Source organism: Brachycentrus maculatus, unplaced genomic scaffold (genome assembly GCF_059751285.1).
Source record: "Brachycentrus maculatus isolate JH-2025_06_01 unplaced genomic scaffold, ASM5975128v1 h1tg000168l, whole genome shotgun sequence".
NCBI lineage: Eukaryota > Metazoa > Arthropoda > Insecta > Trichoptera > Brachycentridae > Brachycentrus > Brachycentrus maculatus.
This window is the reverse complement of record NW_028280921.1, coordinates 209,622-228,878: the sequence shown is the minus strand read 5'-3', so window position 1 is coordinate 228,878 and position 19,257 is coordinate 209,622. Positions and strand designations below refer to the sequence as shown.

Below are 19,257 nucleotides of genomic sequence, written 5' to 3'. Positions count from 1 at the left end.
ATTATATAACTTAAACCACAAGTCCCTCTCCAAGCACAAGAGCACAGTCTCTTTTATGGAGAGGCACAGCGAATCGAAATATAAAAGTTCTCCATATGTATAAATGATTCAAATGTATTATGTTATAAATAAAAATGTAAATATATTAAATGAATAAAAAAAATGTAGTTAGAGCACTTTACGTAGGGCACGTCGATATGATATACTACGAGTGTAGTTTTCGTCTGACTCTGATTTTAATGTGTTATTTTCTTCTTGTTTTCAGAACGGTACGCCGATATGGGAGGATTTTATCGCCAAGGCTTCCAAGCTGCATACGGTTTTAAAGTAAGTTATCCTTTTATATTTATGCATTTTTTTTATTATTTCAATTTATAGATTTTCTCTGTTTTATTTAGTAACTTAATTGTCATAACTTGTTTTGTTTTCAATTTTCACTAGGGAGATGTAAGCAAAGTACCCTCCTACTTAAGTAGCAACATGACTTGTTATAGTCCACAATTTACGTTCACAAATATCAATCAGCCATACTTACAAACTTATTGAATTACTACTACCCACACGTGAAGAGGATCCAAGACCATTGCGAATGTATAATAAATAAAAATATGTGCTTAATTCATATTTGAAGCTCTGACTTTGTGATTTTCCATTTTAAAATTAAAATGTAACTTTGTTTTAAAATCACTATAAATATTTTATTATAACTTGATTATAATGTCTACCGGTTTCGAAGCTAACCGCTTATTTATCAAGACTTCTTGTCTTCGAGTCGCAATAAAGACGCGTTCAGCTTCGAAACCGGTAGACATTATAATTAAGTTATTATAAAATAATTATTGTGATTGGAAAAACAAAGTTACATTTTAATTATATTCAAAAATATGTGTGTTTATATGATTTCTTCTCGACACGTGATGAGCCTCAAATTCTATTGATTCGGCCACAAATGCCGTTACTTGAAATATCATTCAATTGACAGGTTTTCAAACAATAAAGCGATGATACTGTTTCTCGACAAGCGAACGACAATTATCAATGGGATGAATATTTTTTGTCCTCAGCGACGAAGATTGATCGGAACCCCCCTTTTCCACCCGTTTTTGCGTTTTTTTCACTTTGTTTCCCGCCTTTTCTCCTTTCTTTTCCCGCCTTTTCTTCTTTCTTTTCCCGCCTTTTCTTCTTTCTTTTCCCGCCTTTTCTTCTTTTGTTCCAAGATGCGGACGCTGAAGGCGATATGGCAGCGGGCCATGTGACCGTTCATCATGGCGTTAAATGGCAATATGATGGTAGATTATTGAATGGGCACTTCCACTCCTTTGGCATATCGCCCCAACTCCCAAGCAATTCTCGTTTATAATTTCCGTTTAGTTTAGTTTTCTCGCATAAAGGTACCTACTTTGTATGAGTGCCTGCGCCTTCGGAATGGTTAATAAATACTATTGTGGTACGTCTCGTTCGATGTAACTTTTCCGTGATGGTTGTATGAGAAAGTATTCCCGAAGGAGACCCTCTATGTATCTACTCTATCAAATTTTAGAACATCTTATAGAGTAGGTGCACAGGCATCTCTTATGCTGAAAATTATAATCGAATTATGAAATGCACAAGATAAATGATCATACCATTATAATTTTACCGTATTTCGTTGCGAAAGTTGCGAAAAATATTTTGTACGTTAAAAGCATTTTTAACATATAAAATAACATACGAAAAGTAATAAACTGTAACATTTTGAAACAAAAGAAATTCATAAAAATAAAAATAATAATTCATAATAATTCACCAAGACCTCACTTTCGTCGTAGATACGTTCCAAAATATCGCGACGCAAATTGAAACAACGCAAAGCGAATTTCTATTTTCCATTGGAAAATTATATAAACATCAAAGATAGCGAAAATTAGTCTTAAATCTGTGACGACGCAACTTAGAAAAATCGCAAAGTAAAATGACGCAAAGCGAGGTCTGAGTGTAAACCCATAATTACCCATTTTACAACGACTAAAGCATCCCCCTATTGTCTTTGTTTCCACTGATAAAAAATTAAAACTAACAAATAAATCAAAATAACAAACAGCTCAACGTCTCAAGGATATGATATAAAATTTAGATTTAGCTTTACGGTGTTTAAAAAGATGCGGAATGCATCGAAACACGTGTCACAATAAATTTTAAGACATTGCGTTATTTACCAAGTAAACCTTTTATTAATATTCTATTATAAGGTAAAAGACCGTGTCTATTCATTCAACTACATAGGACAAGTATATGCATTATAATTGACAACAACATAAATGAACACAATGTTTTTTTTATCAACCGCGACCCTAATTAGTATACTTATTAGGGTCGTATACTAATCACAAATAACCGCAAACCGAACTCCGATCTGTACAATGTTTTTTGGCGTCTCGAGCTCTACCAAAAGTAAGCAAATAAAACGCTTATAAGCGTATCCCGCTCTCTACCAACAGCATGTTAAAGACGCTTTTAAGCGTTTCCCGCAAACAATGTGTTAGGTAACTAATTTGGAGGGAACGGGTACACAAATTACTTTGTTTTTAATATGAGAAAGTCTCGTAGAAGTGACTCCATCACGCGACGCTTCCGAGTCCGTGTCATGACCCATTTCTCTGGGATTACTGAGATCGTTTTGTTCTCTGCTCTCTGTTCTCTCCTCTGTCCTTCCCCGCCCCCCTCTACGACCGTTACTTTTCATTCTCCATCCCGTATTATGTTATTTTTACGATACTGCTTTCTCGCACTGCTAATATTATTAAACATCGTATTAGTGACTCGCATGACCGACTGAATGATTGAAATGTTTGAACATTGATAATCGGTTAAAGTGTAAACGAAAACAATAGTTTTTTTTCTATTATTTTTTGACATCTCATCAAAGATGAAGAAAAATATGGAAGTCCACCCATTCTACCCATTATTGACAACCACACTACTGAAATTCTTGGAAGTTCTACATATATGAACCAATTTAGAAACCTTGAATCAGTTCTTGAATCACTAGAACTTCACTAGAGATATCTACTATGGTGAGATGTAAAGAAGCTTTTTATTAAGCAGAAACTCTTATATAATGTAGTATGTGAGGTCCGAATCCTGGATTACAATCACGCACATGTTCTTTACAAGTTTTTTACTCTTTGAATATATTAGTGTTTTCATTCACAATTTAATCATGTCTTACCACAAAATGAATGCCGAAACAATAAATCTAATTGATAATCGGTTATCCGTTATCTACCTATGTAAACAATTCATACACCAGGTTATTAAATTGTCTTTTGTTCAAAAAATAAACTGACTTATACTTTTAATAACGGAATTATACTTGGTAGACTTTTAATAACGAAATTATACTTATAACCTATTGGACTCGTTGTTATCAGCCATACGCGCCTAGCTCGTATTTCGCACCGAGGGAAATATTAGCCGCATCCAACATCTCAAAGAATCATTACTCCTAAAATGCGATATTATTACAATAAATTAGAACCTACCACCATATTGTATGGGTTATGTTTCACTTTTTAATAATTTTTCGTTAGTGACTGTTATCAGTGATGGATTTTTTTGTTGTTGTTATAATTACATTATGTATCACCAATACTATACTTTTAATTTCGTGCATACAACAATTTTATTTTATTATATTATGTTCCCGTAAGGCAGCTTGTGCACTACACGGAATTTTACCGTCCGGCAGTCCGGTTTCTAAAAATAAAAGCGACTACGACAATTTAGTGTGATCGAATTTATGCGCAACGTGCTCACGCACCGATCAAGAGGACGAGAGAAGAAAGATGGACAAAAGCACAAGCCAATCATCGTTTTATCACGCTAACTAAAGTGCCGGACGGTAAAATTCCGTATAGTGCACAAACGCCCTAAGGAGTTATTCGGTTATCAAAATAACCGAATTATTATGTAATCATGACTGGTTACTCGGTCCCTGCGTTACATCGCTGACGGGTAGGTTAGAAGGCTCTTGGCTTTGGTGATCCAAGACATTCGTTAATATCTTCAAATGGCTCAAGATTATACATAATCATGTTTGGATTATGGCTTTGGGGCAGAATGCTAATAGGAACTCTTTTTGTTTATTTCCGTTAAATTTTAATGTCATTTTTTTTATTATTTCAAAGCCGTCATGGTTTTCTTTAATATTATAACTTACTCACTTACTTACTTCAGCCTTTTTACTTAGCAGAGAACCTATTTCAAGATTTTTTTCCGAATTATTTTATGTACTAGAAGACGCCTGAAAACATGATTTAAAATTTTTATGAACTGTCTCTTCTATTATTTATTGGTTTATTTATTTATTTATTGAACGGTTAAAGCCTTTAACATATATACAGTATCTAATATAAAAATGCACTAATAAAGAAACAAAAAGTCTTAAACATAAAATACTAATAAAATAACAAATAGTAAGCACTGGTAAAAACACATCTCCTTCGCACAATATCAGCGAGAATTTGGCATTAGCTTTGTGGAATGACATGTTGATTATTTAAAAATAAATATACACTTGTATAATACCACTTATTGACTTTTATTTCATTACACACTTTCGAAAACTACAGATGCTTTCATCGACAGGTGATTACAAAAACTAACGAACAAAAAAATCTGTGTTTTATATATAAAGAGGAAGATGGAGTAATACAAATTTAAAAAATCATACTAACAGCTAACTTAGAATCATTGAAATGTCGCTCACTCCTTTCAACAACGTCATATATCAAAAATCGTCAATTTTCAGTTGTGCATGTTTTCGGAATGCCCAAAAAAAATGTACTATATCCCAGCAAAACCGGCATGTTTTTAACTTAATATTTACCCGCTACAGGGCAGAAAGTGTTGTTTTTGCATTTTGAAGAAAAGATTTTGTTTAATTATTTTTTTTAAATATACTTAATATTTTTAAATGGGGGAAAAACCTTCAGGTATTACCTAAAAAAATCTGTTACTCAGTAAAAAGTTCAATAAGTGGCTTGATATTTATTTTTAAAACATTGTATTATATTTTTAAAGTTTAAAAACAATCTCTTGAAAAGACAAGTTTTTTGATATATGACGTTGTTGAAAGGAGTGAACGATGTATAAACTCATGCCTCTAGCGAGATAACGAATGTTTTACCCAGAATTTTCACTTATTAATTACATGAAATTATAGTAGTTTTAAACATGAAGAGTAAATCCACTCACGAGTAGGCATAGGCTATAAAACTTAAAAAGTTGAAACCTAAGTAAGGTCATGATAAGTGATGTTGTATAAGCCATAGCTAGATTTCAGAGTCACTTGGACGTTAGGTAATTAAAAAAAATACTTAACAATATTTTTTTTAAATAATCAAATATCTCTTCGTTGACGTTGAATATTTCCGAACCAATCCAGTTTGCCGGGTCTTCCGGCCGATTCGAGATGGACTTCCGACCGTTGAGCTCCCGGAAATCGATTCCCAGTTAAATGCAATAGAATACCTGCCCGCATATTGAATAATTTGCGGCAAATCAGCGTTTAGTTTGCTTACACGTGTTTCGTGCGATGTTAATGCATTTATTCAAAGTTATGCGCTTTTTTCGACCGAGATATTTCCACTAACTGTGAGCTGGTGGTAGCAGCTTATAGTGTGGGTTAAGATCAGGGCCGAATTCAGCCTAAAAGGATCTTCGGCCATTTTGAAGCCCATTACCCCAATGTTTTTTTAGTAACGCTTATCTTGCTTTGTTTGTTTGCTAAGTCGTATCACAATTCATTGAAGTCTATTTGTTGACGCGCATAATAAAACAACAACAATCAAATTTGTTGTAATTTTGTTTTGACAACATTTTGAGCGTGTCCAAATATTTGTTCACAATATCTGGATTATCTCCAAGTACAGGAATTATTTTCTTATTATTTTTTGACATCTCATCAAAGATGAAGAAGAATATGGAAGTCTGGGCGTTTACGGGGCTGACGACCGTCAAAGGCTGGTTTAAGTGATCACTTTACACACGTGTTACATTCAACAATTCTACCCATTATTGACAACCACACTACTCAAATTCTTAGAAGTTCTATATTTATGATTTTGTCCGCCTCCGTGGTGTAATGGTCAGCGTGTTTAGCTACCGTGCTGGAGGTCCCGGGTTCGAATCCCAGGGGGGGAGGTGAAAATAAATATTAGTGATTTAACACTGTAATAATTATTTAATATTACCCTGGACTGGTTCCTGAAGCGCAAGAGTGATCACCTTGCCTTCATGTAAGTAATGATCAAGATAACACTGCGTCAATTTGATGCAGTGCCCTATGCACCATTAGGTGCGGATAAGGGTTATAAAAAATATTTATGAACCAATTTTGAAACGTTATTCTTGAATCACTAGAACTTCACTAGAGACATCTATCGGTGAGATGAATTTATGTTTTGACAATGATAAAAATAACATTTTCATTCGCAATTAGTTGCAGGTTTACTGAAAATTTAAAAAAAATGTAACGTTTGTTCGGAAAGGTGCCTACTAATAATTGATAATTTCTAAAAAAAGACACCTCGTACAATTAAATGTTGCGAGAATGTATTTTTTTACGAAGATTTTTTTTTAAAGTATTTAAGAAGACATGCGTATAATTATCATGCTGAACTTACTGACGAAATATCCAGATCATTCGAGAATAAATAATAGTTCACAACAGCTTACATTTTTTAAGGATCTTTGTATGTGTTTCCGAAATAGTTATCTGTTAATATTTTATTTATTATTTCGGCATTTACTTTGTGGTAATACATGATAAAATTATTTTAAAAAAAACACATTTTTACCATTTGAGTTGACGACTAGTTTCGGAAGTTAAGCTTCCATCTTCAGGTCTAAATGTAAATGTGTTTTCTTTAATAAGTTATCTGTTGTTACAATCAAAATACACGTCAAGGATCTATAATTTATTCAGTTTATATATTATATCTTAAAAGGTTGGGCACCCTTGGCTTCAATATGTGTCGGGCTGTGGTCCCGTGGTTAGTGTCGCGGACTCTTCAGTCAGAGTTTCCCAGCGAGCCCACTCTACCATAATTTGATACCTATTTCTAATAACGAGCCGTTTAGGCTCACAGAAATAGTATAAAATTGAAATATTTGTGTAAATAATAAAAACACAAATATTTATCTTTTAAAAAAAAAAATTGAATTAATATGTTTTTTTTTGAAGTATGTACCTCTATTTGGGGGCCCTATTAACCCCTGCCTAAATCCGCCCCTGGTCAGGATCGTTGACCGTATCTGCCCGTGAAATGCACCACCATATATTTCCATTCAAGTTTTCATTCAAAATGTATTATTCGTATACATTATTTATGGATTTTATTTAATACTAGCTGTACCGGCCACGCGATGCCGTGGTTCAGACTGGTTAAATGAACAGAAATAAATAATAGCACACATTGTCTGCTTCCGTAAAAGTTAGCGCGTTTAGCTACCGTGCTGGAGGTCCCGGGTTCGATTCCCAGTGGGGTGAAAACAAATATTTGTGATTTTATACCTTAATACTTATTTAATATTACCCTGGACTTGTTTCTGAAGAACAGGCGTGATCCCCTTACCTTACCTTTTTCATCTAAGTAACGATCAAGATTACACTGCGTCAATTCGATGCTGTGTCCTATGTACTATTGGATGGGGATAAGGGTAAGATTAAACATTTCTAACGTTTCATTTTACTCGTGAAAATATTAAAAATCTATGAAACGACAATGCAATCGAAAATTAGGAAATTAAAAGTGACGCCAGGTGTCAAGAAGCCCGCTGTCCGCCTTGTTTAATATTGCCCGTGTTGCTGTTACATACAACAGATCGGCTGTCCAAACTTAAAACACAGTAAGGGGCTTTTTTTGTAGTACTTTTTTTTTTTGCATTTTTGGACTTAGTAGAATCTACTTAGTCAAAAAATGCATGAACATGGAAAGGCTTGTCATAACCGGAGGCTTAGAAGGTCGGAGAGCTAGAGGCAGATCTCCAACCCGATGGACCGACCAGGTGAAAGAGATCACAGGGCTCTCCGTTGCGGGAACTCTAGAGGCTGCACAATGCAGGGACCAATAGCGGAGTGTTGTACGATGTTCCAGAGGAACCCAGCAGGGGGGCCACGATCTTCAGCAATGAAAGAATTGACCGGAGAAGAAGTCGTGATCTGACTTTTCAATTAAATTTGATTGAATTAAATTTATTTATTTATAATTAACATACACACTACAAAGTAAAATTTATAACGTCTACATTAACAAAAATCGAAAATAAGCAAGAATACTATTGCTAAATATGTAGAAGAATCCCGTTTCGGAATACCCCTTCAGACAAACGGATCTGATCAATATCCAGCGTGATATTGTTCAGCATAGCCGTAGCTGTTCCTACAGGCATAACCATCGGCAGGTTGATCCTGTATAGAAGAATGTGAAACAATCTATGCCGACGTTGTCTTAGATAACTATCGGAACATACAGACCAATGCTCCGGATAATTTCAGTATTATCGATCATCAATCGATAAAAATGCGTAATCAAATACACATTCCTTCTAGTCTCTAAACTGTTGTAGCCAAGCATACCCTGGAGAAACTCGGTCGGGTAGAGCCAAGGATAATAGCCGCACTCTCTCATGTAGAGATACTACTTACTTACGACCAGATTGACTTACAATCAATTTGCCGTGACCGATCGCGGTCGCAAGTCGCGAGTCGAAGAATAGCTGTGAAGGAAAATGAAAAGTTCGCTTACGACATTTCACGCACTCTAGATGCGGTCGAGATGAACTGAACGAACCTACACGCATTCAGTAGAGGTAGTGATGTCGAGGCAAGGAAAAGTAACACCACTTTCCCTCTTTATCCGATACCAGACCGATAGACGAGAACCATTGTTATTTGTATTCATTCCAGTGTTTGTTTGTTTGTAGATTTTTAATAGCACTTTCCATTCGTGTGGGAAAATCGAAACACAGTGCGGGAGCGTTGGAACGAAATATTTATTCATTTAGTTGTAATCGATTATCTTTCTTTAACTTATAAATTACATCGTTTATAGAGAGAATCACTAATTAACCGTGATGTTTTTTAGGCGGGAGATGCATTTAATATTTACCTTGCTTATTATGTACAAGGTTTTATTTATTGTTTCGGCATTAACTTTGTGGTAAGACATGTTACAATGATTAAAGAAAACACTTCGTTTTTTACCACTTGAGTTTTATTATAGACTACATGTTTCAGAAGTTAAACTTCCATCATTCAGGTCTGTATAATAACTGTTATTATACAGACCTGAATGATGGAAGTTTAACTTCTGAAACATGTAGTCTATAATAAAACTCAAGTGGTAAAAAACGAAGTGTTTTCTTTAATCAATGTACAAGGTTTATAGATCAATTAGTTGATTTTTATTTCTTCTAGCTAAGAACATGTTTTATTTTAATCTGTGTTGGGAACATTTTTCAGGACTCCAACTGTAATTTTTAATTTTTGCCATTTGTAATTACAGACTAAAAATTAATTTATTAAAAATTAAATTTTCACTTCCTCAATACCACTATTTCTTAATATCTACTCGGCTGTCCAAATTTAAAACACAGTAAGGGACATTTTTTTGTAGTAGGTTTTTTTTTGCATTTTTGGACTAAGTAGAGTCTACTTAGTCCATAAATGCAAAAAAAAACTACTACAAAAAAAATGTCCCTTACTGTGTTTTAAATTTGGACAGCCGTACTGTGACACGTGTTTCGATACATTCCGCATCATTTTCAAACATCGTCTGTAAAACTAAGTCTAAATTTTAGAGTTGTGCCCTTAGTCCTAGAGTTGTGTTGGAGGGTGAAGAGAGGATAGGAAATTAAAAATGGATAGATATTACCACAAAGTGACTGCCGAATCAATTCATGAAATTATAAGTAAATAAGCCTGACTCGTAAGAAAGTTAATTATAAATGTTAATTAATTTATTATTAAGTAAGTCTATTGTTTTTTTTCGAAGATCAATATTTTTCGAGTGAAATGTGGAAATAGGAGGTAATATTTCATTATTGTAGTGTTTCGTTTATTATGAAATTTAACATTTCGCACTCTAGGTTTGAAAATAATGATTGAAAAAAAATGTGATTATGATTGAAATAATATAGTAAAAAGAGGAAAACTTATGTACAATTGATGATGAGGCCTAACGAGACATTGTTAAGAGTCCCTAAAATCTAGATTTAGGACTGTCTATGGCGGTGCCCCTATCCAGAACAAAAGAAAAATTGCTCTATGTAACTGATGCGATATCAAATTCAATAGCGACACGCCTGGGCACTGCGAAAGCCTATTAGTCTGCAAAATAGCGGTTTCGGATCAATTTCTATTGAGCATGATCAAAGCCTTGTACGTAGGTACGTAACATCTGCAATCTGCATAATGCACGGGTTTAGATGCTCTGGGTATGATTGTTTTCGTCACACCCGGTAGATACCGTACACCTTGCAACATTGCAATAGAATCAGACCGTAATTTTCATACATTTTGTACCAGATACAAGTCTTTTTAGATACAACATTATGAGTGTGTCCAAATACTTGTTCACAAAATCTGGATTATCTCCAATTACAGGAGTTATTTTCATATTATTTTTTGACATCTCATCAAAGATGAAGAAGAATATGGAAGTCTGGGCAGTCTTTAAGTAGAATCTACTTAGTCCAAAAATGCAAAAAAAGTACTATAAAAAAATATCCCTTACTGTGTTTTAAGTTTGGACAGCCAATCTAGCCATCTGTATGAAATATGTAGGGCAGTCTGGGCATTTACGGGGCTTACGACCGTCATATGCCGGTTTAAATGATCGCTTTATAATCTACTTAGTCCAAAAATGCAAAAAAGCACTACAAAAAAATGTCCCTTACTGTGTTTTGAGTTTGGACAGCCGAGGTGCAGGCCTCTGATCTTCAGTTAGAGACTTCGACCACTCGTCGATTAGGTACTCTGCTGATTCGCGAGGCGAGAAAGTGTCGTTGCAGGGCATTGTGAATGTGTATTGGCAATAATTGGCCAACAATGACCAGAGCGACGGCATCCATTCTTGTTAAAATATGCATCGTTTGACCTTGTTCAGCTCGAACTCATGACCCTTTGGCCAATCGAGGTGTTCTTTGCGACAATACTCGACTATAATTTTGACATCTAAACATAGATGAAGAATAAACATACAAAAAATCATTTTCTTTTCTTGTTTTTAAATTCTTTTGCATTATACAAAGATGACATAAATTCAAATACAAAAAATATTAATAAAATATTAATACTAAAAAAGATCCCACAAAAAGGCATGGCCTGTGTGTGGGTATACAATTTAATTTAGTTCATAGTAAAGGACACTGGCAAGATACAATAATATTATAAGAAGTAGAACTAGAACAAAGGTGTTGATATAAAATACAAAAAATACAAAATACTTGACTGTCAGAAAACAAAAATAAAATAACTCCTAATTGCAGATAATCCAGATTAGTAAAAAAGTATTTAACCCCGCTCGTAAGTAGAAATAGAATAAAAGTGTTGATATTAAATACAAAAAATACAAAATACTTGACTATCAGAAAACAAAAATAAACTCCTAATTGGAGATAATCCAGATTTGTGAACAAGTATTTGGACAAACTCAAAATGTTGTAAATAAATTAACTGGTCAAATAATAAGTTAAGGTAATAAAATGAAAATGATATTTTTTAGCGTTTCTCATTTATGTGATTATATATAATCCAGGATTCGGACCTCACACACACGAAAGAATCTCTGCTTAATAAAAGCTTATCTCATCCCACCATAGATGACTCTAGTGAACTCGCGCATACCGTGTTACGAGTTTGATTAATATATCTAGAAGTTTCAAGAATTTGAGTAGTGTGGTTGTCAATCTTGGGTAGAATTGGTGATTGTTACACGCGTGTAAAGTACTTAAACCAGCCTATGGCGGTCATAACACCCGTAAATGCCATGTTGAGATATCATACACCATATGAAATGTCATATACTATTACACCACGGAGGCGGACAAATAATAATAAACAAATATTGTAAAATGTGCCCTCGGCACGGGAAAGCCCAGCGAGAACACATTATTATATTTCTTGAATGTTTTCCGCAGATACTTTGTGGTACATTTTATAATACCTTTATAAAATTAATAGACTTTGTTTTCACCACTTTTTTTATTCATATAATTCAACCTACCGGTTTTAATAATACATTGTCATCATCAGGGTTTATTTTAAACATATATATTTAAAAAAAAAACATTAAAAATATTTGAATACTTGACAACAAAAAAAACTTCCACACACTCCATAAAAATCCTAAATAGGATTTTTGTGGAGTGTGTGGAAGTTTTTTTTTTGTGAAAGTATTCTAATATTTTTAATGTTTTTTTTAATTTTTGTTTTTTTATTTTTATTTCAAATAAACCCTGATGATGACAATGTATTTTTGAAACCGGCAGGTTGAATTATATGAATTAAAAAAGTGGTGAAAACAAAGTCTATCAATTTTACAAAGACATTATTGTAAATTAATTGAATGTCGTAGTTTTTTTAGCACTATACACGAGCGGGGTTTGAAGCAATATTTTTAATACGTCGCCGCCGAATAGAATTGTGTAGGTATGAGTATCACGATACCTATATCGGTTTTAAAATTATCACCTTTATAACCCTTGTAATGCTTCTCTAACAGATGTTTTAATAACAATTTTTAAAATCCAGGTGATATTTTGTCCAGTTGACGATTATTGCGTAATTTCACTACACATTGACTAATCGGCTCCAATTCAATATAATACATTTAACCCTTTGGATTCTGAATTGTTTAACCTTTCCCTTCCGGTGCTAAAATAAAACGTGCGTCTCGGTGTTGGGTAGTCACTACACAATAAAAAATAGCGATTTTCTAATCGGATAAATACGAACATTCATAGCTAATCCCCTTAATTTATTATAAATGAAGTAAAAAATTAAACATTAATAAACCATCTGGCAACGCTTACGGAACAAGCATAGGTCCACTCTTGTCGAAAGCTCAAGAGCTACTGGCGCTAACTCGCTAGCTAGCTAGAGAACATTGAGCTTTGAACTCTTCAAGCTTGCAGAGTGTAAGTATGCAAGAGTGAGATGCGAATATAGTGTCGCGGTTCCCGTATACTCTTCGCGCGCTGTTTATACGCGAATTTGTTTCCGATATTCACAAAATATCTGGTACCTGAAGCGGAGGGCTGATCACCTTTCCTTCATGTGTTGATGATCAAGATAACACTGCGCTTATATGATGCAGTGCCCTATGCACCATTGGGGTGCGGATAAGGGGTTGAATAATTATTTACATTAATTCGAGTGTATTTCTTTCCTTTTGCTTCTTGACTTTCGGACCAACTCAGAAAATTAAATCGTAAAAATTTATTGGGTTTAATATAAATATAATACGTCAAATTTTTATTGGGTTTAAAGAAAATTATTTGGGATTTATCGTATATTGGGCCTTAAGTCTTAGAGAAAAAGCAGATTTTTCACTCATTCTTCAAAGTGCCTTTTTGCTGACTGGGATCGATTTGCAGTTCGCGATCCTCTTTTAGGATAGCCCGAGTCAATAAATTCGGGGAAAATCTGGGATATCGAGGGTAGATAAACGATACATCGCTATTCAAGACTTTTGAGAGGGCAAAAAATCTGTCTTGCGTTCCTTGTGATCAATCTTGTTCGATCAAATATTTATACTGCACTTACAAGAATCTTGTAAGAGGGTGTGTTTGATGGGTAGACATAAACATGGTTCGAAAAAAGGTATTATCATTGGTCCAATATGTTTTATCAGAATGTAAAACTCGTAAAATAAATGGAGATTTAAAAAAAATAGGAGTTATTTTATAATTTTTTTGACATCTTAACATAGATGAAAAAGAATCGTGTCCTGTGGTTAGTGTCGCGGACTCTTAAGTCAGAGTTTCTCGGTTCGAACCCACTCTACCACAATTTAATATCTTTTTCTAATAATGAGCCGCTTAGGCTCACAGAAATAGTATGAAATAATAATAAAAACACAAATATTTATCTTTAAAAACAAAGCATTTCTTCTTCTTCTTCTTCTAGATCCTAAGGATCTGTTCGTGCCTCCGCTTGTAGCTCTTGGGATGTTGACTCCCAGCTGTCTTTCCACCTTTTTGGAGGTCTGCCTGGGGGTCTGCGTCCTTCAGGGATTCCTTGAAGGGCGATAGGTGGAAGTCTGTCATCTGACATTCTGTTTACATGATCATTCCAGTATCGCCTTCAATATCGTCCCCACCGCACGATATCCTCCGTCTTACACATGCTCAAAGAATATAGTCTGGGAAAAATAATGGGTTCCAAAAATTGAGTAGTGTGCTTGTCAAGCTTGGGTACATTTTGTGAATGTTATACGTGTGTAAAGTGATCACTTAAACCAGCACATGACGGTCGTAAGCACTATAAATGCCCAGACTTACCATATTCTTCTTCGTCAATGTTGAGATGTGTCAAATAAAATGGATAATCTATATATAAGCTATTAGGTAGCTCTTAGTGAGTGACTGCTTTTAAGGAGATACTATTCTAAAATGTCGCTTGCCAGACTATGCGGATTATACACGATTGCGGGATGTCGTTGTCACCACTGTGTCAGCAACGTACCTACCCACATTCCTTACATTTAGTTTATTAGTTATTTCGATAATAAATATTTAAAATGTAAAATATAAGCATACGGTGTGAAAGGGTTGTGAGTTGTGAGACCATTACGCGTCGACTGACCCTTCCTTTTATTCCTTATCTGATCATTCCCCATCTGTTACTTTTGTTTTTTTTTTCTCTTCAAATTAAAATTCTCTTCACGGATTTTTTGACTGAACACAAAAGGGCCAGGTGTTTTCAGCGTTGGATACTTACCATATTGTGATATATTTCGTTTTATAGTTAGGACCTATCGACATCTTTGAAACTCTTTTTCATCTGTTAATGATTCAGCTAGATTTATGGCTGTATTTGAACTTCCACAAAAATAAAATTGTTTTTTGAAATTTAAGTCTTACTTATTAAATAACTTTTTCTTAAAATGTTTTGCGACACGTGTTTCGATACATTCAGTATCATTTTCAAACACTGTATTTGAAATAACATATGGAAGAAATAGTGGTATTAAGTAAGTGAAACTTAAATATTTAAAACATTAGATTTTACCATAATGTGGCTGCTAAATTAATTAATGAAAAAAAATATTGTTATGTTCATTATTTTAAAAGAATTCAAAATAATATTTTTTTTATATTTGGTGGTTTTATAATTTTTTATTCGGTGACTAGAGTTGGTTCATTTTACCATCAATGTGTAGTTTTATAGTGTGTTAAGATATTTATCTTTTACAAAATTTTGATGTTAGAAAAAATGTACTGTGAGAAAGACAAATTTTGTATGTATTTTAAAAATTTACCACATCTTTATTTCACCAATTTCTTCGTTGATGATTTTTATTTTTTCTTTGTACCTACTTCACAACTGATCAAGCACTATTTATCTTTTTTACTGGCAACCCTTTTTGCAGTATAACAAGGTTATAAAAGGTCTTGAATTCTCTTCTCTTTTTTCATAACGCTTAGTCGATCTCTGAACTCCGGATCATTTTACTACTTTAAATAAAGTTTTATTACTGTATTTCATCCAATTAGTACGGCGAGTGTTTTTGACTAGATTTTCACTCATGAATTACATGAAATTATAGTAACTTAACCGTAAAGAGTAAATCCACTCACGAGTAGGCATAGGCTATGTAGCTTATAAAGTTGAAGCCTGAGTGGGACATGATAAGCGGTGTTGTATAAGCCGTAGCTAGATTTCAGAGTCGTTAGGTAACTTCAGACGTTAGGTAATTTCAGACGTTGGGTAATTTAAAAAAAAATCCAATTAGTACGAATAAGTATAACGAATTGGATGAAATTCTAAATTTCATTTTTCATTAATTGGAATCCAAATACTGTCCATATCAGAGCATTGTTGTTTTTAGATTTTTCTTGGATGTTTGAAAATCGGGCAAATTTTCTGCCCAAATAATAAATGCAAAACAAATAAACAAATAGGATATTAAATCATGATTTCTTTCCAGGTCAACCCTTACTGCAGTTTCCGCATACCTGGATGCCTTCCAGAAAATAGCCGATGCTGCCACGAATTCCAGAGGTAACCCTGAATTTAATTTACTATAATTAAGGTCCGTCCGCCTCCGTAGTGTAATGGTCAGCATGCTCGCCTACCGTTCTGGAGGTCCCGGGTTCGATTCCCAGGGGGTTTTAATAAATATTTAAGTGATTTTTTCACTCTAATATTTATTCAATATTACACTGGACTGGTACCTGAAGTGGAGGGCTGATCACCTTTCCTTCATGTGTAATCGATCGAGATAACACTGCGTTTATATGAAGCAGTGCCCTATGCACCATTGGGGTGCGGTAAGGGTTTTATTATTATATAATTAAGGTATATGGCAGGTATATGCATTAAAACAATATGAAATCAATAAATTGCACCGAAACGTATCAATTTTACAAGCTAGAATTCTTGATTACTTAAAATCATTTATGATGAAAATATAATGTTTTGGTGGGGACCTCCACAACGGACAAATATCACGATGTGTGATTATTGGCTGATAAATTAATATGAAAAATCACTATCGGTAGCATTCTTATTGAAATATGTAGACAAATAAGGGTTAAAGGAAATAGGGAAGGTTTAAACTTTAGATATTTTTGTAAACCGAAAAACGGGCGTTCGTATACGTCATCAAATTTCCGTCATCGAACGTTTTATGACGTCATATGGTTTATAGAGCTGTAATAGTAGTAGTGTGGATTGTTTGTTTACCACTACACTGCCATTTGTGTTATACAAATATTAGGGGGGGGGGGGTAAGATGGTGGACCATAGACATCATCAAATAGAACCGCCAATAATTTAGCGTTGTTACCAATATTAAAATAACTCCATTGACGTCATTCATTGCCAACTTACGAAAGTAACGTTTTTTCGAAGGTGAATTTTCCAAAAGAAAATTTGGAATGAAAATATTGACTATATCGGCTGTTATAAACTCAAAACGAGTCTAATAAAATCCTTTATAGGTTGAGTTAATGTTAAATTAGAAATTCCTCCTGTCTGAAAATGATCCGTTGAAATGTAACCTTTTGGTGGGGACCTCCACAATCGGAGAGCTGTCGTTTCGATTAATCCGACTACTTGCTACAGCCGCGACTCTACGCAATGCGATATCGCCGTGTAGACGTCGCGTTTCGTTGTAGCTTTTCTAATAAATAGTGAATAATTTACAAGGCAAAGTAATTTGTATGCGCCCCAAGCGTTCCCTGGTACAGAAACCTAGAAAAAAACGGAAACTTCTTCCTAACACGCCATCTTTCCGTTCAACTAACCATCGTATCCTACAAATCGTTTAATATTTATGTACGAGTATACAAAGTGTACTTTTTGTACCCTCCTCCGTAGTGTAATGGTCAGCGCGCTCGGCTACCGTACTAGAGGTCCCGGGTTCGATTCCCAGGGGGGGTCAAATAAATATAAGTCATTTTTTCACTCTAATATTCATTAGATCACCTATCTGAAGCGGAGGGCTGATCAACTTTCCTTCATGTGTAAATGATCAAGATTTGCATTTATATGATGCAGTGCCCTATGCGCCATTGGGTGCGGATAAGGGTAAAAAAATATATACAAAGTATATATTTTATCCCTCCTCCGTAGTGTAATGGTCAGCGCGCTCGGCTACAGTACTGGAGGTCCCAGGTTCGATTCCCAAGAGGGATTTATACATTAAAAAAAAAGTGATTTATATATTAAATGTCTAAAAATCAAACACTGATTTTTTGAGTCTACTAAACTGTATTTTATTGTTAAAAACACACAAACAAATGTGACGATTGTTTGAAAATTATTCGACATTACTTTGAAAATGCCATAACAAGGCGAAACAATTGTCACAATATTAATTTTTATGTTTTTTTTAAATAAAATAAACTTGACTAAAAAAAATCTGTGTTTATTTAAAAATTATTTCATAAAGTAAATAATAAATGCAACTTCCATCTGAAAAAAAACATAGCTAGATGAATAAAAAAAACGTTTTTAGGTTTTCTTCATACATATTACAGGAGTTGTTTAATAGTGATGAATAATCTCTTCGAAATAGTTTCGCAGTTGTTTAAAAGATGTCGCTTTATAAATATGTTCAAAGTCCTAACTGGTCGATTATAAAACTGATGATAAAAGGCAATATTTAGCACATCTTATCACAGATGGCGTTGGTAAAAAAGTCAATTTCCCTTTTCTGGGCTGGTATTACGTACCGAAGTTACCGTCTTAACTACGTAGTGCAGACAACTTCTGGTCTTTTATTTCTGCTTCTATTTCCTACGGTTTTAAGAACACTTCCGAACTTTTATGTCTAACGTTTCTTCTCTTCTAACCCCTATCCGCACCCAATGGTGCATAGCGCACTGAATCATATAAACGCAATGTTATCTTGATCGTTAATACGAGGAGGAAAAGTGATCAGCCCTCCGCTTCAGGTATCAGTCCAGGGTAGTATTGAATAAATATTAGAGTGAAAAAAATCACTTACATTTATTTGACCCCCCCCCCTGGGAATCGAACCAGGGACGTCCACATTTACCCGGGAATTTTTTTTTACCAAATAACCTAAACCTTACCAAGAAGTAAAGTTTATCGATTTATCTTTAACTTTGTGGCATAACATAATGATTTGAATAAAAAAAATAATTATCAGCAATATATATCCGCCTCCATAGTGTAGTGGTTTGCGCGCTAGGCTACCTACCATTTGATTGATTGGATGATTTTTCAGTCTAATATTTATTTATTTATATCACTCTGGTTTGGTATCTGAAGCGCAGGGCTGATCACCTATCCTTTATGTATTTAACGAACAAGATAACACTGCTTCTATACGATGCAGTGCCCACCATTGGGTGCGGATAAGGGTTAGAAGAAGAAAAAGAATTATAAATTACCATTCTCCATAATGTGACAGATGGCTGCTGTAATATAGTAGAACATTTATTTTTATTAATACTTATGTTTTTTTTCTTTAAAAAATAGAAAATTTATACTAAAAAAACATAAAATGACCTTTTCGC

General features: G+C 34.2%; 1 protein-coding gene across 3 annotated transcripts in view; it reads left to right on the top strand.

Annotated features, from left to right (window-relative positions):
• Positions 1–19,257, top strand: part of mim (missing-in-metastasis) — a 193,929-nt gene that overhangs the window by 110,562 nt on the left and 64,110 nt on the right. For all 3 annotated transcript variants that reach the window (XM_088261874.1, XM_088261875.1, XM_088261873.1), the window contains exons 2-3: positions 266–327; positions 16,197–16,270. In XM_088261874.1, coding sequence (XP_088118000.1) covers positions 266–327; positions 16,197–16,270 — 136 coding nt within the window. The remainder of the gene's footprint in view (positions 1–265; positions 328–16,196; positions 16,271–19,257) is intronic.